Source organism: Bactrocera dorsalis, chromosome 6 (assembly GCF_023373825.1).
Source record: "Bactrocera dorsalis isolate Fly_Bdor chromosome 6, ASM2337382v1, whole genome shotgun sequence".
Classification (NCBI taxonomy): domain Eukaryota; kingdom Metazoa; phylum Arthropoda; class Insecta; order Diptera; family Tephritidae; genus Bactrocera; species Bactrocera dorsalis.
Genome location: NC_064308.1, coordinates 29,232,896 through 29,256,492, shown reverse-complemented (window position 1 = coordinate 29,256,492; position 23,597 = coordinate 29,232,896). Strand labels below are relative to the sequence as shown.

Below are 23,597 nucleotides of genomic sequence, written 5' to 3'. Positions count from 1 at the left end.
CGTTGGCGCTGCCACGGCTTATATAGCCACGCACTTCTCGCTGATGCCGACGTGGCCTTCTAAAATATTGCGTCTGGAAATTACGAGAACATAATGCTATACGGCCCCAAATGCAGACAAGCAGACAGCCGCGGCGCCAGACTCAGCAATTGTTTAAGTAGACAAGCAGACGCCTGCGGCGCCAGATGTCTATTGTTTCGACAAGCAGACAGCCGCGGCGCCAGATGTCTACAACAAAACAAATGCTATTCCATATACCTACAGCTATTGTTCATAATAAGGGATGCATATAGCAATACAAATACAACTTAATACTACTTTTGTAACAATATCTTAGCTTCGGTATTTTGGGTCGCAGAAGCCCAAAATTATTTATTTATTTATTATTACTCACGCCAATCGACTATATACAAAGAAGTATAACAAAAATAAAAAAGAAGGCATATCCATGACTAGGTTTGATCACAAATCACACATTAATGATACATTATTATAGACACTTATGTAATATGATGTGATGAATCGTAATCAATAAAAAAAAAAAACAATTTTGAATTTTTTTATGATACGTTATTTTGCATTTCAGGTGACGATATGCAATTCACTCTCATTTTATTTTTATTTACATGACATGACAAATACCAGTTTTGCCACATATTGTGTTTTGAAAAATTATCAAAAAATTTTCTGTTTAACATATTGTTACAAAAGTAGTATTAAGTTGTATTTGTATTACTATATGCATCCCTGATTATGAATATGAATAGCTGTAGGTATATGGAATAGCATTTGTCTTGTTGTAGACATCTGGCGCCACACTGTCTGCTCGTCTAGTTAAACAATTGCTGAGTCTGGCGCCGCGACTGTCTGCTTGCGTCTGGCGCCGTATAGCCGTAAGTTCTGGTAATTTCCAGACGCGATATTCTAGAAGGACACGTCGGCATCAGCGAGAAGTGCGTGGCTAGAGCCGTATGTTCTGGTAATTTCCAGACGCGATATTCTAGAAGGACACGTCGGCATCAGCGAGAAGTGCGTGGCTATATAAGCCGTGGCAGCGCCAACGTAATCAATCAGTGCTAAGAGTAAACTGCTATAGTGTAGACGAGTTGTGAAATAAAGAGTTGTTGAATTAAATTAAACAGTGTTGATTTTATTTGTCAATCCAGAGATACGAACCTAACAAAGTAAACTAGCAAGAGTAAATTCGTAACAATTGGTGTCAGAAGTGGGATTGTCAAATAATCCAAATTCAAGATGGTTAAATTCGGAGAATTGAGAATTCAGCAATTAAAAAAGGAACTGGAGGAGCGTAATTTGCCGATAAGCGGGCAAAAGGCGGATCTGCAGGCACGATTACGTGAAGCAATGGAAGCGGATGGAATTAATGTGGACGAGTTCGAATTTGTTGGGCCAGAAACTTCTACAAAGGTAGAAGAGAAAGTAGAAGAACAACGAACATCATCAAGTGTAGACATGAACACGTTGTTAGTGGCTATTAAGCAAATGGCAGAAAATGCAGTGCAAACAGAAAGGCGTCTGGCACAGCAAATAGCTGAAAATACATCGCAGTTAAAGTCTTGCCTTACACAACAAATGACTGAAAATAATACGCAGTTAGAAAAGCGTTTGGTACAACAGATTACAGAAAATAATACACAAGTGCAAGAGAAATTTTCAAAATTTGAAGACGAATTAAGCACAATAAAAAATGACGAAGAAAATTTAAGATCAGAATTTCTTCAACTGAGTAATCGTATGCGAGAACTGCAACTGCATGGCCCTGCACCATCAACAAATAATCCAAGATTGAAGGCACCCACATTCGATGGAAGTATTCCATTTCAAATTTTCAAACTTCAGTTTGAAAAGACAGCAATGGCCAATAACTGGAATGCAGCGGACAAAGTGGCGTCCTTGTTTGTATCATTGAAAGGGCCTGCGGCAGAAATCCTTCAGACTATTCCAGACTGTGAACGGGACAACTATGAGGCATTGATGAGTGCGATAGAAAGACGATATGGTAGTGAGCACCGGAAACAAATATACCAGATCGAACTGCAAAATAGGGGTCAGAAAATGAACGAGTCATTGCAAGAGTTCGCAACTGAAATAGAACGACTGGCTCATTTGGCAAATGCAGATGCACCTGTGGATTACATTGAGAGGGTAAAAATTCAATGTTTCATAAATGGAATTCGTGATGTGGACACCAAACGCGCCACATATGCATTGCCAAAAAGAACGTTTGCTGAAACGGTTTCGCACGCCCTCACACAGGAAACAGCTTCCCTACTAAGTAAACCAGCACACAAGGTACAAAGGGTTGAAATGGAACAACCGGCGCTGATGGAAGAAATATTGAAGACTCTGAAGACAATTGCTGCACCGCGAGTAAATACAACAGGCAGATGTTTCAACTGTGGAAAAGCGGGTCACTTTGCCCGAAATTGCAATATAAAGGTAAACCCATCAAAACGGAACCAACCAACAGAACACCGAAAGAGGATTCACCACAAAAATGCGGATGCATTATCGCGTCGCCCTTGTCCACCGGAACGTAAACATTGCTCCAAATCAGAGAGAAAAGAAGGTATAATCGACGTGCGATTACTGAATATAGAACCTGAAGATGATTGGACTCCTCACCGCATCAGAATCAATCAGCTGGAGGACCCTGATCTTACAAAGCTGGTAATGGCCAAAGAAAATGGGGTACGACCACCAAAGGAACAAATAAGTAACGAGAGTCCAACGGCAAAAGCATATTGGGCCCAATGGAACAGCATAAACCTCGTTAATGGATACCTTCATCGTACCTGGGAAAGCGAAGATGGCAAACAGTCTCGTCTGCAGATCATAGTACCGAAGTCCATGATCCCAAAAGTATTGAAAGAATATCACAATGGACCTAGTGGAGGGCACCTTGGAATTACAAAAACTATAGAGAAGATTAAACAACGGTTCTACTGGATCGGTTGTCGAGATTCCATAGCAGAATGGATAAGTAATTGCGTAGAGTGCATGGCAGCTAAAGGTCCTAAAGCCAAAAGTCGCGGTAGGCTACAACAGTACAACGTGGGATCACCATTTGAACGAGTCGCAATGGATGTTGCAGGTCCGTTCCCAACCAGTACGGCCGGAAACAAATATCTACTGGTTGTCATGGACTATTTCAGTAAATGGCCAGAAGTATATGCCTTACCAAACCAGGAAGCGAAGACATTAGCCGAAGCGTTTGTAGAAAATTGGATAACAAAGTTCGGAGTGCCCGTCGAATTACACTCAGATCAAGGCAGGAATTTCGAATCTTCCATTTTTCAAGAAGTCTGTACATTATTGGGCATCCACAAGACACGGACAACAGCGTTACACCCACAATCAGATGGGATGGTAGAGAGATTCAACCGAACGCTCGAAGAACATCTGCGGAAAATCGTTGATAAAGACCAACGGAATTGGGACAAGTGCATCCAGATGTTCCTGCTGGCGTATCGTTCAGCGAAGCACGAGACAACTGGTTACACGCCAGCAAAGATTATTTTCGGATCTGATCTGCGACTCCCTGCTGATCTTAAGTTTGGTACGAATCCTACAGCTGTAAGAAATGATGGAGATTATTGTTCTGCCTTAAAGGAAGAAATGAATGAATTGCATCTAATGGTAAGACAGCATACGCATCTGATGAGCAATAAGATGAAGGACCGGTTCGATCAAGCGGCAAATTCAAAAGGTTTTGAAGAAGGTGATCTGGTCCTGTTGTACAATCCACTTCGAAAGAAAGGCTTGTCCCCGAAATTGCAGACAGCCTGGGAAGGACCCTATATGGTAATGAAACGACTTAATGACGTGGTATACCGCATACAAAGAAATGGGAAAGCACGATGTAAAATGAAAGTAGTACATTTGGAGAGGCTCGCCCCACTTGGTTCAAGAGGATTTGTGCCTAATCGGGACGATTAGGCTTTAGTGGAGGGCAGTGTTACAAAAGTAGTATTAAGTTGTATTTGTATTACTATATGCATCCCTGATTATGAACAATAGCTGTAGGTATATGGAATAGCATTTGTCTTGTTGTAGACATCTGGCGCCACACTGTCTGCTCGTCTAGTTAAACAATTGCTGAGTCTGGCGCCGCGACTGTCTGCTTGCGTCTGGCGCCGTATAGCCGTAAGTTCTGGTAATTTCCAGACGCGATATTCTAGAAGGACACGTCGGCATCAGCGAGAAGTGCGTGGCTAGAGCCGTATGTTCTGGTAATTTCCAGACGCGATATTCTAGAAGGACACGTCGGCATCAGCGAGAAGTGCGTGGCTATATAAGCCGTGGCAGCGCCAACGTAATCAATCAGTGCTAAGAGTAAACTGCTATAGTGTAGACGAGTTGTGAAATAAAGAGTTGTTGAATTAAATTAAACAGTGTTGATTTTATTTGTCAATCCAGAGATACGAACCTAACAAAGTAAACTAGCAAGAGTAAATTCGTAACAATATATAGAGAAAATAGTACAAATGGCTTTTGTATCTTATGATATTTGATAAATATCGACAAAAAGATAACCCTGGTCGGTCCAACACTGGTGTTCATAGTTCTTTTGTGTCGAACTACTCTCTGCACTGGCGGCCTTCGGCCGCGCTTCAAAAAAAAAAAAAATAGCCCTGGTCGAACTATTCTCTGCTCACCATCAAAAAAATAACCCGAACACCTATATTAATCAAAAGGAGAGAAATACTGAAAAACTTTGCATTCTATAATAAGTTTTTTCTATTGATTATGTATTTATTATGGTATATAATCCATATAAATATGTGAAACAATATCTCATTTTGAATCATTTATATCTGTATATATGAAACAGATTTTTGATTATATTTTCAGGACACAAAGTATGGCAACACTGCTATTTGTCATATATGTAAACACTCAAATCTCTTGAAAGTTTGAATGTGCAAAATAGTTTTTAAGGTATTTTTATTTTCTTAAAAAATACACAATTAGTGTACATTTTTGATATATTCAAATGTGTACAGTGTAATTAAATATATACATATTAATTGAAAAATGTGTGGAAAGTGGGTTAAACGTAGTGAAATAACGAGCATTATTTTTACAAATTTTTGAACTTTAAATAGAAATATCTCGGAAACTATGAGTCTGAGGAGGGTATATGTGTATTAGAGTGTGCCATTCTGAGGCAACCTTTTTTTCAACTGAAAAGCAGGCTTAAAACTTTCGAAAATGTGTAAAAAAAAGTCACCCAAAAGATGAGCTCTTAATATTAATATTAAGAGGTGCCTATTTCAAATTTTCTGTTTTCCATATAAATTACATGGAAAAAAATAATTTTTTTTTGTGGTGGTTATTCTGCGGAGGTTTTATATGTGCCCCGATGGCTGCCAGTAGGGATGGTAAACTCGATCTCGATTCTACTCGAGAATCGAGTTTTCTCGTAAAATAATCGGTTTTTCGAATGTCAAGAACCGGTTCTTAATCCACTTCGACTACTGAAAATCGAAAAAAGGTGGTTTTTTAATGCCAATTTGACAATTTTCAACCAATCAAAAAGATCGTAGTCTATTGTATAGCAAATATATTCAACTATACCCAGTTTTAATTCGATCGGTCAATTTCTCGTTGAGTTATGATGTCAGCAATTTTAAAAATGTCGTTTCGAGAAAAACGCGTTTAAAGTTTCACTTATATATAGTATGTTTGCACCTCTGAGCGGTCGCTGTTTAGAACGCTGTCATTCAAAAACTATTCAAGATACGACCTTGCCGATTTCACAGGATATTTTTGAATATATAAACTATGGAAAAAGTAAAAAGAAAAATATTTTTTTTTGAAAGTGTCACACTGGTATAGCCCCTTAAAGTTCAAAAATTCAACTATTTAGAATGCGTGTTTCTACGATTTATTTGAATTTTAAACTTATATTTTTGTCTTTTATGTCCAGTTACACTTCAGTACTTTGTTTCTACACAATAATTAACAATTTAAAAAAAATCAAGCTTTTTTGTCTTATTAAATAGTGCAATATGTTTAAAATATTCGCCCAAAATAATAAAATAAACGATCCGAGTAAAATTCTAAGAGATAGACCCTTCGAAAGTTTCGCCCAGCAGGTCACGTCGGTGTAGCGCACCAACTTTAAATGCGTTTTTCTCATAACTCCATTCTTGAAGTCCGTGGACACGATTTCTCGAAAAGTTATGAACCGATTTAGTTCGAATTGTGTACACATCTTAAGAATAACATTATCTACTTATTGAACGAAGGATTTTTGTTTTTCCCATTACAACTTATTTTTAAAGCCAATAAATTTTGTACACATCTTTGGAATAACATTATCTTGTTATTGAACATAGGATTTTGGCTTTTTTCATTACAACTTATTTTTTTAAGTCAATAAATGGCGAATATTTGACCAAAAAATGTAAGGAAATATGAGACGGGACTACGGAACGGAATATTGTTGGTTATTTAATTTTAAATGAACCAATAATAAGTTATGCTGTCCACGGCGAGAGCACGTTTTTGTAACACCCAGAGAGATGAGTTCTCAAGGACTGAATTTCCAACGTTTTTATATTAAAATTTCAGAAGACATTGTTCAAATATGTACATGTCATATTCTATTTTTGAAATATATTATTGCTTACATTAAAAAAAGTTAAAATACCTTTTTTTGTACTTCTGAAACCCACCTAACCCTTTAAAGAAAAACAACCCTGGTCAATCCAACACCGAAATTTATCAAAAAAGGGACGTTCTGAAATATTAATACATATATGAGTAAAATAATCATTCCCCAGTTTATATCACATTATCTACTGTCTGTCATAATCCGGCACGTTGCTCCCTATTTGTTTTAACCAACTTTGCAATTAGAATAAGTGATAATAAGTGAAATGAGTAGTAGATGCAAAATAGTGGATTTTGTAAATTCATAACTTAGCTCACGTTGCATAAAAGCACCGAAAATTTCGGCACTATTCCGATTACAATGGCGGTCGGGTAAAAAACACGAATTTCGGTATAAATGGGGTATTTGCTCATATGGGAGCTTCCCCAGTGGAGGATTATGCAAAAATAATGTTGCTAACACTTACATTTTTTAAAATATTCCCGATTAAAAATTCAAAAATTTGTATCAATAACACATAGTACAATATTTCACAATGTTTCACTAAACTTTTTCACAATTTTCACTTTTTATATTGAAATATACACTCTAAACATTAAAATAAGATCACGTTTCACTTATATTTTGTTATTTTTTAGCTAAATTTATTAACTTAAAAATCAAAATGCAAAATGCACACTCATAGTTAAATAGGTTAGATTAGAATGAGCGTTGCCACATCTTAAACACCAAATATGAAGACTTTTTTAACAACAGCATTTTATTTGTTTTTATTTTCGCATTATTCTGCTTTCTTTATGATCTATCAAAAAAATTCTTCCCAATATTTTTAAAGCTATAATTGAATATATAAAGCGTGTGCCGCCTTCGGCCGCGCTCTAAAACAATAATTCTTCTGGCGCCAATACCCTGGGTGACTGAAGCACTTTCGCATATTACTCCTTTCAGCGTTGGGGGCATTCGGCCGCGCTCTAAAAAAATTACCCTGGTCGGGCCAATAGTCGGGGTGACTGAAGTACTTTTGAGTAGTAAAAAAAAAAAAATAATCCTGATCGATCCAAAACCCGCGGCAACCTAAATACTTTATTATTTTATTACGTAATATTATCATGTAATATTACTTAGTTGCTTATTAAATTTAAATAAGAAAATATACATATGCATGGATAAATTGTTTATACTCATTTTAATTTGAAATATAATTTATCGACACACTTGTTTTTATTAGAACTAAGATTGCTAAATAAAGAAAGCAGAATTATAGCGAAAAAGAGAAATTTCAGCGAATTGCTGATGTTTGCTTATCATCATATGGCAGCGCTCCATTTCATCATAATTGTTAGCACAATAATGAAGTTTTTAACAGTACAACCAACTTACAAAAAAAATTTTACCGTTTCGAAAACGCGTGAAGTTTAAATTAAAAATTCAACTTTCAATTTCATCACAGTAGTATTTGACTTGACTTTTTTTCTTTTTTTATGAAAGTATGACTTAACTGTTCCCTCGACAGTCGGGTCTACGTAACCGGAACGGACCCGGATTCTTATACGGCCAAGGACTGTCATCTTGGCAGAATTCTGTCGCTACAACAACAACAACACTTGACTTCAGTATCTACTTGCACTTAACTAGCTTGCTTCTACGCATTTAATTCACATTTAATAGTTCATAAATTCTATTTATTCACGAAATAACGATAACATAGGGCTTGCATGAAAACAATGAAAATAAGTTGGTATTTTTTCCATGTAGCGTAAATTAATAAAAATATTAATTTTCTGGTCTAATAATGAAAATAGGCATATTTTTCAACGAAAATGGTTTTTTTTTTCCGTTGGACTTGGCTCGCGGAAGACCCACACGATCGATTGCTGTTTCGTTTTGGGCTCATACGCATAGATCCATGATTCGTCACCTGTGACGATCTTATAAACGTCTTTTGAAGCACCGCGATCGTATTTTTCAGCATTTCTTTACACCAATCCACACGAGCCTTCTTTTGAGCGATTGTCAAATTGTGCGAGAACAAACCTTTTTTACGGCCAGGTGTTCATGCAATATCGAATGTATGCTGGTGGGAGAAATGCATAGGTATGCCTCTATCTGAAGGTATGTGGCCATTTTTTGGCCGAGATGAATTTTTTAATCCCCTGTAAATAAAACAATTTAGGATTAAATGACAAAACGTTCTGAGTGATGTTATGCTAAAAAATGTCAAACTTTCCAATGGAAATGTCATATTGCACCTGGCAACACTTTGTGTTGCCTTCTTCTTCTTTACTGGCGTAGACACCGCTTACGCGATTATAGCCGAGTCAACAACAGCGCGCCAATCGTTTCTTCTCTTCGCTACGTGGCGCCAATTGGATATTCCAAGCGAGGCCAGGTCCTTCTCCACTTGGTCCTTCCACCGGAGTGGAGGTCTTCCTCTTCCTCTGCTTCCCGCGTCGGGTACTGCGTCGAATACTTTCAGAGCTGGAGTGTTTTCATCCATTCGGACAACATGACCTAGCCAGCGTAGCCGCTGTCTTTTAATTCGCTGAACTATGTCGACGTCGTCGTATATCTCGTACAGCTCATCGTTCCATCGAATGCGGTATTCGCCGTGGCCAACGCGCAAAGGACCATAAATCTTTCGCAAAACTTTTCTCTCGAAAACTCGCAACGTCGACTCATCGGTTGTTGTCATCGTCCAAACCTCTGCACCATATAGCAGGACGGGAATTATGAGCGACTTATAGAGTTTGGTTTTTGTTCGTCGAGAGAGTGCTTTACTTTTCAATTGCCTACTCAGTCCGAAGTAGCACCTGTTGGCAAGAGTAATCCTGCGTTGGATTTCCAGGCTGACATTGTTGGTGGTGTTAATGCTGCTTCCTAAATAGACGAAATTATCTACAACTTCAAAGTTATGACTGTCAACAGTGACGTGAGTGCCAAGTCGCGAGTGCGACGACTGTTTGTTTGATGACAGGAGAAAAATAAAGTGTGAAAGAAATAAAATCAATAAATTCAATAATTTTAATATTGACAATAATTAAAATAAACAACTCGTTTGTTTACGAAGGTGCTTTTCACGGAGATCGACTAGAAGTTGAAGTGCGGTGAGATGATTGAGTGGATAGGCTGTTGCACCTGCTAAAAGTTTCTCAGTAGATGTAAGGCAGCCTATTACCATTTCTTCTTATTGGACTTTGACCCGCATAAAGGAATTTGGAAAAGTCACTACCATAGTATAAGCTTTATTGTTATCCAATACAAGAACCAAATTGTATTTGGGTTCTTTAAGTTAAGCTTTTTTAGCTGCACTAGGCTAGCCTAAAAATATACACCTAAATTGGTAAACGTTTCATCTGGTAGTTGCCACATATATATTTATTTATTTATTTATTTTTACTAACTATTGGCTAACTAACTCACCATTACCTACGAGTAATCCCTTATACAACAAACATATAATATATACATAGCGGATTATGATTCGTACCCCGCCCCCTGGAGGGGGTCAGGAAATAACAACAAGCCAACCGAAAAAATTAGTTTCCGAAATAGATGAATTGAGACAAAAATTGAAAGATTTGGAACAATTATGCGAACAATTAAAAAGAGAAAATCAAAAGCTTAAAGAACAAAATAATCGTCCACTTGTGCCTAATCATAGTCAATCTCAATACGAAACTGATGGAGAAGAATTAGCTATGGAAACAGACTGGATTATGAAGAAAAATAAAAGGCCTAGTAAAAAGCGTAAGGCCGAAGCTTCACCAGAAGTGATCTTAAAAGAAAATACTTTTTCATCGAGTGAAAACCACACAGTTAAAAATGAAAAACCGAAATATGAACCGCGGCCTCCACCTATTATGATTTCGAATATCTCTAATTATAAAGAACTAAATAACATAATTAAAGATAATACTAAGGGTTCATTTGTATTTAAACTATTAAATAACGATATTCATAAGATAAGCGTTACATCAAGTGATGACTACAGATCAGTGACAAAAATGTTGTCTGCGTCGGGAGCTTCATGGTATTCCTTTGAAGACAAACAAACACGTCCAATAAAGGTCATGATTAAAAATCTCCACCATTCGTGCAGCATTAGTGATATTATCGCTGATTTAAAAGAACAAGGTTTAAATGTTATGAACGTCGTAATTAAACTCAAGTGGAAAACACGAGAACCTTTAAACATGTTTTTAGCCACTTTTGATTCTAATGAAGACATCAAGAAAATTTATGAAATCAAACACATTCTTCACACCGTTGTTCTCATCGAGCCTGTTAGGAATTCTAAACTTATTCCACAATGTAAAAATTGCCAGGCATTTGGACACACCAAGAACTTCTGTGGCAAAATGTCAAAGTGCGTTAAATGCGGTGGTAAGCACAAAACCATCGAGTGCCAAAAAACCAACTCAGAAAAACCAAAATGCTGTAACTGTGGCGAAAGCCATCCAGGATGTATTGTTGCCAAGGAGCTTCAAAGTATTCGTAACAAAGCCTTGAAGAAAAAAAAAATTTCCACAAATTTGCCCAGTACATCAAAAAATCTACCCATTGGTAATAAAAGTACTGTCAACAAGCAGAATCGTGTACAGACGAGTAAGCTCACTTTTTCTGAAGTATTGAAAAACAACTCAAACGTGGTGAACGAAAAACAAAACACAAAGATTACCGAAGACCTACTAACTCAAATCCTTGAGAAGTTAAATAAACAAGAAAAATTCAATAACGATCTGTGCAGCCGTTTGGATAACCTCGAAAAAAATAAAAATAAAACAAAATCTAAGGTATGAATGGTGCTCTCCGAGTTATGGCATGGAATGCAAATGGACTATTAAAGCACCAAGAAGAGCTTCTACTTATTTTACAATAAGAGAAAATAGATGTATGTCTAATATCCGAAACTCATTTTACGAGACACAGCCATATAACTTTCCAAAATTACGATGTCTACCATACAATCCACCCTAGTAATTGTGCGAGGGGATGCACTGCTGTTATTGTTAAAAACAGCATTAAACATTATGAGGATAGAAAAATCAGTACGCACAATATTCAAACCACAACTATTACATTAAAAGCAATGAACCAACCCTTGTCAATTACTGCAATATATTGCCCGCCGAGGTACAAAATCCTCGTTGAAGAATATAAAGAACTTCTCAATATGCACAAACACAAATTTATTATGGGAGGCGACTTTAACGCTAAGCATGTTTACTGGGGATCGCGCCTAACGACAGCTAAAGGGCGAGACTTATTCCAGGCAGCTCAGGAAACCGGGTGTGAGTTTGTATCGACCGGAACTCCAACTTATTGGCCAACGGACACCAACAAAATACCAGATGTTATAGACTTCTTTATAACCAGGAAAATATCTCGAAATTTCATAGAAATAGAAGGTGGGTTAGATCTAAGCTCTGATCACTCCCCATTATGTTTAACAGTAAGTGAAACACTAATTCAAAGAGATACTAGTCTGAAGTTATACAACAAAAATACGGACTGAACTTCGTTCAAACAAATACTTCAGACTAAATAAAGCGGAAAATTATAGGTTCAAATTACCCTAAAGAAATAAAAATCCTTCTAATTAAGAAAAGAAAGTTACGACGGAAATGGCAACAAACCCGCTCACCTCTCGACAAAACCAACCTTAATAAGGCAACAGCAGAATTAAAACGAGAAATTGCTCATATTAAGAATGAATCAATTAATAAATATTTATCTCAACTATCCGCTGACAAAAAAGATGATTACTCACTCTGGAAAAGTACAAAGTATCTGAAACGTCCAACAAGTCACGTTGCACCACTAAAAGTTGCTTCAAATACATGGGCTAGAAGTGATTGTGATAAAGCTAATGCATTTGCAAAACACCTAGCTGAAACTTTTCGTCCAAACGAGGATAGTGAAATCGCGTTCCTCAGTAGTATTCAACAGAATCATGCAACAATCCCAGCAATCACCATTTGTGAACTTAAAAGTGAAATTAAAAAGCTTAAAGTTAAGAAAGCAGCTGGCTTCGATTTAATTACAGCTGAAGTGTTAAAGCAGTTACCATACAAATGTTTACGGAAGCTCACCTATCTTTACAATACAGCAATCCGTCTGACACATTTTCCAAGCCTTTGGAAAGTCGCCGAAGTTGTTATGGTTCCTAAGCCAGGAAAGGATCCTCACGTAGTCTCGTCATATAGACCAATTTCACTACTCCCACAAATCTCAAAACTTTTTGAAAAATTAATTTATCTAAGATAAAAATCTATAATCCACGAAAAGCAATTAATCCCATCGCATCAGTTCGGTTTTAGAAATAAGCATTCAACAATAGAACAAATTCACAGAATAACATCAGAAATAGAAAAATCCCTGGAGGAGGGAAACGTATGCTCAGCTGTATTCCTTGACGTTGCACAAGCGTTTGACAAGGTATGGCACGAAGGCCTTATGCAAAAACTAAAATCATGCCTTCCGGTTGAGTATTGTGCTCTTTTAGAATCATATATCACCACGAGATTTTTCCGTGTAAAACAAGGAAATGAATTCTCAAAACTTAAAGAAATTGAAGCAGGAGTTCCTCAGGGAAGTATCTTAGGTCCACTTTTATATATTCTGTATACAAGAGACTTACCGTTAGCACCAAACAGTATGACTGCCACTTTTGCTGAAGACACCGCAATACTATGCGTCGAAAAAACAGCAGAAAAAGCTGCGCTAAACCTGCAACATGCGATCAACTCTGTAGTAAGTTGGACTAAAAAATGGAGAATAAAACTAAACGGTGGCAAATCGGTTCATGTAAATTTTACAAACAAAAGAATTACTTATCAACCTATAAGTATTCTAGATGTCTGCATACCATACGCAAATACAGCTAAATATCTTGGCATCACGCTTGATGCTAGATTACGTTGGAAAGAGCATATTAAAATAAAAAGGATTGAACTTAACCTGAAATTATCGAAAATGAAATGGCTAATTGGGCGAAGGTCAAAACTGTCCATATACAACAAATTACTTCTTTATAAACAAATAATCAAGCCGGTATGGTCATATGGTGCGCAACTGTGGGGGTGTGCCAATGATGGCAGTATTAATATTATACAACGTTTTCAAAACAAGGTGCTAAGAGGCATTGTAAATGCTCCCTGGTACTGCAGAAATGCGGATATTCATCGAGACCTAAGGATGAATACAGTCGCCGAAGAAATAAGGAGTCAGGCAGATGCCCACTACAAAAGGCTTGATGTACATGTGAACGAGGAGGCGAGAAATCTTCTTTTAGACACATGCCGCTCTAGTCGATTATGTCGCAAAAAACCACATAGCTTAGTTGGAAGCTAAAATATAAAGGAATTAATTAATTATTTACCATCTATGTATGAATATTACTATTAATTTCTATGTAATTCGTTTTTAAGTTATTCAAATCAAACTGCTCGTTAGTTTTGAAACTAGTTGTAGTGATATCAAACATTGTTAAAATTTTAAAAATGTTTGTAATAAAAAAAAAAAAAGGAGATATTTCGTCTTGCCCTCGTTCACTGCCAGACCCATTTGCGTTGCTTCCTTGTTCTGTCTGGAGAAAGCAGAACTAACGGCGCGGGTGTTGAGACCGATGATATTGATATCATACGCCAGCAGCTGTACACTCTTATAAAAGATTGTACCTGCTCGATTCAGTTCTGCAGCTCTAATAATTTTCTCCAGCAGCAGATTGAAAAAGTCGCACGATAGGGAGTCGCCTTGTCTGAAACCTCGTTTGGTATCGAACGGCTCGGAGAGGTCCTTCCCGATCCTGACGGAGCTTTTCGTGTTGCTAAACGTCAGTTTACACAGCCGTATTAGTTTTGCGGGGATACCAAATTCAGAGACCGCGGCATAAAGGCAGCTCCTTTTCGTGCCGTCGAAAGCAGCTTTGAAATCGACGAATAGGTGGTGAGTGTCGATTCTCCTTTCACGGTTCTTTTCCAAGATTTGGCGCATGGTGAATATCTGGTCGGTTGTTGATTTACCAGGTCTGAAGCCACACTGATAAGGTCTAATCAGTTTGTTGACGGTGGGCTTTAATCTTTCACACAATACGCTCGATAGAACCTTGAACGCGATGTTGAGGAGGCTTCTTCCACGGTAGTTGGCGCAGATTGTGGGGTCTCCTTTTTTATGGATTGGGCATAGCACACTTTAATTCCAATCGTTGGGCATGCTCTCATCCGACCATATTTTGCAAAGAAGCTGATGCATGCTCCTTATCAGTTCTTCGCCGCCGTGTTTGAATAGCTCGGCCGGCAATCCGTCGGCCCCTGCCGCTTTGTTGTTCTTCAGGCGGGCAACTGTTATTCACCTTTATCTTTACGACGACATCTACCAGCTTGGCAGCGGCACCTTCCCAATTAAGGGACCGGACATTCCAGGTGCATGCCCTCAAAACGTAGTCCTTATTTCGTTTGCCATGGTCGTCATCAAAAGGGGGGTCTCTCATCCGAGGCTGTGTTTGCTTTTTCATTGGGGGTGTTTTTTACGTGGCGGGTCCCAAACCCAGCGCACAACCCTATGCAGGGGATGTTTCGCCTTCTCACTTTAGCTCGCCTTCAAACGGATGTTCTTAGGCTACCCAGAGGATACTTGGTCAAAGACCGGAAGTCGTGAGCTGCTTGAGTCATATGTAAAAGAATCGTTTCTGGCCACTCCCAAGTGAATGGCGATCAGAGAACTTTCCTCACTTGCGTGAACTTCTACACATGACTCCATCCTCCATCTTTAGTGTTGCCTAGTCCAGAAATTGTTGCGAATTTACTCCTAGGTTCGTATCTCTGGATTGACAAATAAAACCAAAAGCCGTTTAATTCACTTCAACAAAATCTCTTTATTTTACAACTCGTCTACACTATAGCAGTTTACTCTTAGCACTGGTTGATTACGTTGGCGCTGCCATGGCTTATATAGGCACGCACTCCTCGCTGATGCCGACGTGTCCTTTTAGAATATTGCGTCTGGCAATTATAAGAACATAATGCTATACGGCGCCAAATGCAGCTATTGTTTAAGTAGACAAACAGACAGCCGCGGCGCTAGATGCAGCTATTGTTTAAGTCGACAAGCAGACAGCCGCGGCGCCAGATGTCAACAACAAGACAAACACACGTAATGATATTCCATATACATACAGCTATTGTTCATAATACGGGATGCATATAGCAATACAAATACAACTTAATACTACTTTTGTAACGCTGCCCTCCACTTAAGCCTAATCGTCCCGATTAGGCATAAATCCTCTTGAACCAAATGGGGCGAGCCTCTCCAAATGTACTAATTTCATTTTACATCGTGCTTTTCCATTTCTTTGTATGCGGTATACCACGTCATTAAGTCGTTTCATAACCATATAGGGCCCTTCCCAGGCTGTCTGCAATTTTGGGGACAAGCCTTTCTTTCGAAGTGGATTGTACAACAGGACCAGATCACCTTCTTCAAAACCTTTTGAATTTGCCGCTTGATCGAACCGGTCCTTCATCTTATTGCTCATCAGATGCGTGTGCTGCTATACCATTAGATGCAATTCATTCATGTTTTCCTTTAAGGCAGAACAATAATCTCCATCATTTCTTACAGCTGTAGGATTCGTTCCAAACTTAAGATCAGCAGGGAGTCGCAGATCAGATCCGAAAATAATCTTTGCTGGCGTGTAACCAGTTGTCTCGTGCTTCGCTGAACGATACGCCAGCAGGAACATCTGGATGCACTTGTCCCAATTCCGTTGATCTTTATCAACGATTTTCCGCAGATGTTCTTCGAACGTTCGGTTGAATCTCTCTACCATCCCATCTGATTGTGGATGTAACGCTGTGGTCCGTGTCTTGTGGATGCCCAATAATGTACAGACTTCTTGGAAAATGGAAGATTCGAAATTCCTGCCTTGATCTCAGTGTAATTCGACGGGCACACCGAACCTCGTTATCCAATTTTCTACAAACGCTTCGGCTACTGTCTTCTTTTCTTGGTTTGGAAAGGCATACACTTCTGGCCATTTACTGAAATAGTCCATGACAACCAGTAGATATTTGTTTCCGGACGTACTGGTTGGGAACGGACCTGCAACATCCATTGCGACTCGTTCAAATGGTGATCCCACGTTGTACTGTTGCAGCCTACCGCGACTTTTGGTTTTAGGGCCTTTAGCTGCCATGCACTCTACGCAATTACTTATCCATTCTGCTATGGAATCTCGACAACCGATCCAGTAGAACCGTTGTTTAATCTTCTCTATAGTTTTTGTAATTCCAAGGTGCCCTCCACTAGGTCCATTGTGATATTCTTTCAATACTTTCGGGATCATGGACTTCGGTACTATGATCAGCAGACGAGACTGTTTGCCATCTTCGCTTTCCCAGGTATGATGAAGGTATCCATTAACGAGGTTTATGCTGTTCCATTGGGCCCAATATGCTTTTGCAGTTGGACTCTCGCTACTTATTTGTTCCTTTGGCGGTCGTACCCCATTTTCTTTGGCTATTATCAGCTTTGCAAGATCAGGGTCCTCCAGCTGATTGATTCTGATGCGGTGAGGAGTCCAATCATCTTCAGGTTCTATATTCAGTAATCGTACCTCGATTATACCTTCTTTTCCTTCTGATTTGGAGCAATGTTTACATTCCAGTGGATAAGGGCGACGTGATAATGCATCCGCATTTTTGTGGTGAATCCTCTTTCGGTGTTCTGTTGGTTGTTTCCGTTTTGATGGGTTTACTTTTATATTGCAATTTCGGGCAAAGTGACCCGTTTTTCCACAGTTGAAACATCTGCCTGTTGTATTTACTCGCGGTGCAGCAATTGTCTTCAGAGTCTTCAATATTTCTTCCATCAGCGTCGGTTGTTCCACTTCAACTCTTTGTACTTTGTGTGCTGGTTTACTTAGTAGAGTCCTGTGTGAGGGCGTGCGAAACAGTTTCAGCAAACGTTCTTTTTGGCAATGCACATGTGGCGCGTTTGGTGTCCACATCACGAATCCCATTTATGAAACTTTGAATTTTTACCCTCTCAATGTAATCCACAGGTGCATCTGCATTTGCCAAATGAGCCAGTCGTTCTATTTCAGTTGTGAAGTCTTGCAATGACTCGTTCATCTTCTGACCCCTATTTTGCAGTTCGATCTGCTATATTTGTTTCCGGTGCTCACTACCATATCGTCTTTCTATCGCACTCATCAATGCCTCATAGTTGTCTCGTTCACAATCTGGAATAGTCTAAAGGATTTCTGCCGCAGGTCTTTCAATGATACAAATAAGGACGCTACTTTGTCCGCTGCATTCCAGTTATTGGCCATTGCTGTCTTTTCAAACTGAAGTTTGAAAATTTTAAATGGAATACTTCCATCGAATGTGGATGCCTTCAATCTTGGATTATTTGTTGGTGGTGCAGGGTCATGTAGTTGCAGTTCTCGCATACGATTACTCAATTGAAGAACTTCTGATTTTAAATTTTCTTTTTCATTTTTTAACGTTCTTAATTCGTCTTCAAATTTTGAAAATTTCTCTTGCACTTGTGTATTACTTTCTGTAATCTGTTGTACCAAACGCTTTTCTAACTGCGTATTATTTTCAGTCATTTGTTGTGTAAGGCAAGACTTTAACTGTGATGTATTTTCAGCTATTTGCTGTGCCAGACGATTTTCTGTTTGCACTGCATTTTCTGCTATTTGCGATGTATTTTCAGCTATTATTTGCTTAGTAGCCACTAACAGCATGTTCGTGTCTACACTTGATGATGTTCGTTGTTCTTCTACTTTTTCTTCTACCTTTGTAGAAGTTTCTGGCCCATCAAATTCGAACTCGTCCACATTAATTCCATCCGCTTCCATTGCTTCACGTAATCGTGCCTGCAGATCCGCCTTTTGCCCGCTTATCGGAAAATTACGCTCCTCCAGTTCCTTTTTTAATTGCTGAATTCTCAATTCTCCGAATTTAACCATCTTGAATTTGGATTATTTGACAATCCCACTTCTGACACCAATTGTTGCGAATTTACTCCTTGCTAGTTTACTTTACTAGGTTCGTATCTCTGGATTGACAAATAAAACCAAAAGCCGTTTAATTCACTTCAACAAAATCTCTTTATTTTACAACTCGTCTACACTATAGCAATTTACTCTTAGCACTGGTTGATTACGTTGGCGCTGCCACGGCTTATGTATATAGCCACGCACTCCTCGCTGATGCCGACGTGTCCTTCTAGAATATTGCGTCTGGCAATTATAAGAACATAATGCTATACGGCGCCAAATGCAACTATTGTTTAGACAAACAGACAGCCGCGGTGCCAGATGTCTACAACAAGACGAACACACGTAATGCTATTCCATATATATACAGCTATTGTTCATAATAAGGGATGCATATAGCAATACAAATACAACTTAATACTACTTTTGTAACAATATCCTGAAAATACATCACTTCTAAAATCCTTTAAAGTAAGATGCCTGATCTGAAACAAATTTTATTTGTGTGATGGCCTCAAACGCAAGTGAGGAAAGTTCTCTGAGCACCATTCACTAGGGAGGGGGGAGAAACGATTCTTTTACGTATGGCTCAAGCAGCTCACGATTTCCGGTCTTTGAAGTATGTATGTATTTTTATATTCCCTTTCTTGATACTTACATTGCTCATTTGAAAAGCCGCTTTCTTGACCACAGATCAGTGTGAGAAAATGTTTGTGTATATTTCCCAAAGTACGAATTTGACGCTAAAAAAGCTCGAGAAATATTTTCATTTTATGAAAGGGTGATCAACTGTTCAGAACAAAACTTTATTGCGGAGGTGAAGATGTGGAAACAGCGAACTTCAGGCAAACATTTTCGGAATGCTCTCGAAGCTTTAGAAACAGTGAACAAAACGTCTTTTGGGAATGTTTTCAAGATTTTACGCATATTGGCGTTATTGCCTGTTTTAATAGCATCACCGGAAATAAGTTTTTCAAGCTTAAAGAGAATTAAAACCTATTTACGAAATACGACAGGTCAAGATAGGCTTAATGGTGTAGCATGAATGAATATTCATAGGGATATTGATCTGTCAGTTGATGAAATACTAAGAGAATTCTTTCAAAAACCAAGGAAAATATAACATGGAATGTGACACCCCGTGTAATCCTCAATTAATCACTGAGCTTCAGCGATACTGCTTGTACAAATGTAGAGAAAGTTCGAATTATATGAATAACAACAAAAATCTTGTAACTTATTTGCAATTGCTTATAATTTGATGTAGTTTTTTTTATCAATATCCTCATTCCAACCCCATATCAACAAACATATATTTTTCTCTGAGTTTAGGGGGTGTTTTAACACCAAAACACACCGCCACTATATTTTTCAAAAGCACTATATGAAAATTGTTAGTACCTACAATTTCACTCAATTCAGCAACAAAAGCGTTACTGCTACGCTCCACATAGGAGCATTTGCTCTCAAAAACCGGACAAAATTATTTAAAGTGATTTATGAATGAAAATGAATGATTAAATATAATAATGCAATGTATTAAAATAAAACAAGTAAGGAAGGACTAAGTTCGGGTGCAACCGAACATTATATATTGAATATATTTGAGAAGGGGGCCGGGGTCAAGTGTATGTCCGAAAATCTAGGTAATAGTTATATATGTGGGGGAGTTGTGTTGGAGGGGTCAAGTTTTCGCTCAATTGTATCTATTTTAGGCGCAAAGATACACTGTTATGAATAAAATATGTTCTGCAATTTTCATTTAGACTTGACTCAAATATTGGCGGATATATCCAATATTATGTGGCCTAGAAGTTCTAAAATCTCTATATTAGGTATATGGGGGCTCAGGAAAGTATTGACTCGATTCAACCCATTTTTGACACAATGAAATACTATTGTCAGAAAAGGATTATGTGTGAATTTCAATTTCATATCTCACACATTGAACGATTTTTCGGTCAAGAGTCAAATATTGGTATCGGGTTCACGTATTCGGGTCCTAGGGGCTTGGACAGTTTTGGTTGGATTTAGACAATTATTAGTCAAAAGGTGGCTTACTTTAAAAGAATTATTACCGCAAAATTATATGCCGGTATATTTATTAATTCTTTATTTGTGTACTGGAACATGAAAGTATCAAATGGAATTTTAAATTGTGTTATATGGGAAGTTGGCGTGGTTGTAGTCCGATTTTGGTCATTTTCAGAGTGACACAGGAAAATGAAAATAATGTTACGTTCCATTTTCACACCGGCTTCGATACAACCCCCTTTACCATCTATATACCACCCGTTTAGAATAATTAAGTGGGATTTCAGTATTTAATTAAAAAATAAATAAATAAAACAGTACTCATTTTATGTAACTGACCAACTTTTTTCATAGCTTTTTTAAAGGAAGGGAAAGACGGGGAAAATGTTTAAGCTTATATGTTAAGTAGAGACCCTGTAGTTTACTAGGAAAAATAATTCATAACTCGACCTCGCCCGACACTATAACAAAAACACTAATTTCTAAAAAATTAAAAAAAAATGTTTGTTTTTTTAATGATTCATTGTTTACCCGAAAAAAAAAACATAATAATACATTAACTAAATTAATTTTTATATCATTAATATTAAATACATACCATGTTGTCCTGAATCCATAAAAAATATTTTCAAGAATTCCGTTCAGGCAATAAAAAAAACACTTGCAATTTCAAGAACAATGGAGAGTTTCGCGAATAAGCACGTGCGTTCTGAACGAAGTCGTAAGTTCCGACTACTTGTGTGGCAATATATGTAGCGGCCTGAAGGTCATTCATTTAATTGGTTCATTGTAGAACGGTTATTATTTAGGTACCAAAAAAAATAAATTTTGAATACCATCGCTGAAGTTCGTAATTTTCAATTTTGTCCGGTTTTTGAGGGTAAATGCTCCTATGTGCGCTCGCGCAAATATATAGGAGGTGGTTTGGCATTAACGACTCTGGTCTGATCCATTCGCATCGTCGTCTGATCCATTGCTTAGTTAGGCAAATCTGTTGCCATTTAAAACTTCCGGCTTATTCTTATTTGGTGTACCGCCTTGAATTTTTTTAGGATTGACCGCTGACTTTGAAGGACTTAATTTCCTTTTTATGTTAATGTAGGGGTTAATGCCAGTTTGTAGAGACTGGCCTTGAGTACTTGCTGGTATTTGCTGACTGGTTGCTGTCAGCGCATTTGTTGTTGCCCGACTGTTGTTCTCCGCTGCTTTTGCTGTCTGCGTCCTCTGTTTCGTTTCTTTTTCAGCTAATTGCCGCGATAACTCTTCATGGCCGTTACACTACACTGTGGAACATTTTTGGGATTATTGTCTGGAGGGTGAGAAATTCCAAGTCAGAGTGATGGTACTAGGTCAGTATAGCAAAACCCTCAAAGGGTTTGGCGTTCGTATGTGTCAGTTTTTTTTATGAACTTTTAAATTTTTTCCTTATCTTGATGTTTTTTCGCGAACCACTTGTCCGATTTTGATGAAACAAATTTAGAAAAATTAAGAATTACAATTTGTTTTTATTCAAAAAGGTGTCATTTATCGCCTTTTCTTATAATTTTTTTAGGCAATATTTATTAAAATAAATAAAAAATAAATAAATAAAATACAAATAAAAAATTATAAAAATGTTTACTTTATTTTTTTAGTAGTTTATGGCCAGAAGTCTGGAGTTATTGGGGAAAATTACCTTTTGAATTTCTTTTTATGAGCTTGAGAGCAGAAACCGATATCTATTGTCAGAAAAGCATTTTCTGTCCATTCGAATAGCTTTAAGTACTCACTATCTGGTTCTCCGTTTACTTTTCTAGATCCGAATTATTTTACTTTCACAAAAAACAAAGTAAATTATACATTATTCTTATTATATATGTTCAAATATTCTTCTATACGAGTATGTACATAATAATCTTATAATTTAAAAATGAATCGCAAAATGTGTTGCTAAGCGCATAACTTAACAACGCCTGGACCAATTTATGGAATTTTTTTTTAATGTTCGTTGAAGTTCAAAGATGGCTTTTACGGTTCGAATAATTGCCGGAAAACCCCTAAAAACAGTCCTTTTCTTTTTCTTATACAAACGTACATATATAAAAATATGTTGGGTTTTTGTCTGTTCGTTATAGCTGACTAAACCGTTGTATGAAATGAAAAATGACCTGAACCACTTTGAAGGGAATCCAATGAGGATGGTGTGTAAAAAAAAACACAGAAAATTTTCATCTTTAACCGACTTACGAGCGTGAATATCCAAAACGTAACTTTTCCATACAAAAATTTTTGTTACGAAGCCACGAAGAGGTCTCGCTAATATCGGTCGGCGTTCTTTTTGCCATAAGTACAGTGGCAGCACAAGACACATGCACGAGTATTCGCAGAATGTAATGACATAAATGCGTTATTATGGACGGGCGTATTGTTTGTTACATTCATTTGCAATGCAAAATGGCCATACCAAAGATTACAGAATTATTGAATTGAGATCTATCAGCAAGATCGTCACGATGTCATAGCACTTTTCAAACAACAGCTACGATGTTTGATGGACTTCATCTTCAAAGAACGTATGTATGGTGCTGTTAGATGCTGGATGTACTCTGTTGAGGGGCAAAAAAGAGCCGCACGCACACATTCTTCTTTAAATGGTGGATAGTGGTTACATCAGATTAAATTGACGAAATAATTTCTGCGGAAATTCCTGATCCAGAGATAGATAAAGAATTATACGAAATGGTAGAAACTAATATGGTTCATGGACCTTGATGACACCACAATCCCATTTCGGTTTGTTTGTCTGGCAACAAATGCACGAAACACTATACACGTGCATTTCTTACGGAAACGCAAACTGGAATTGATAGATATCCATTCTATCATCGTAGCTCATCAGACTACAATGGCAGAACATTTACCATTCAACTT

At 37.7% G+C, this 23,597-nt stretch overlaps 2 protein-coding genes across 6 annotated transcripts in view; both read left to right on the top strand.

Moving 5' to 3' along the window:
* LOC105225759 (uncharacterized) overlaps positions 1-23,597 on the top strand; it is a 142,562-nt gene that overhangs the window by 80,495 nt on the left and 38,470 nt on the right. The window lies entirely within an intron of this gene.
* Positions 1,579-23,597, top strand: part of LOC125779273 (uncharacterized) — an 854,525-nt gene continuing 832,506 nt past the window's right edge. For all 5 annotated transcript variants that reach the window (XM_049460378.1, XM_049460380.1, XM_049460382.1 and 2 more), the window contains exon 1: positions 1,579-9,067. In XM_049460378.1, coding sequence (XP_049316335.1) covers positions 1,594-3,960 — 2,367 coding nt within the window. In that variant the 5' untranslated portion in view covers positions 1,579-1,593 and the 3' untranslated portion in view covers positions 3,961-9,067. The remainder of the gene's footprint in view (positions 9,068-23,597) is intronic.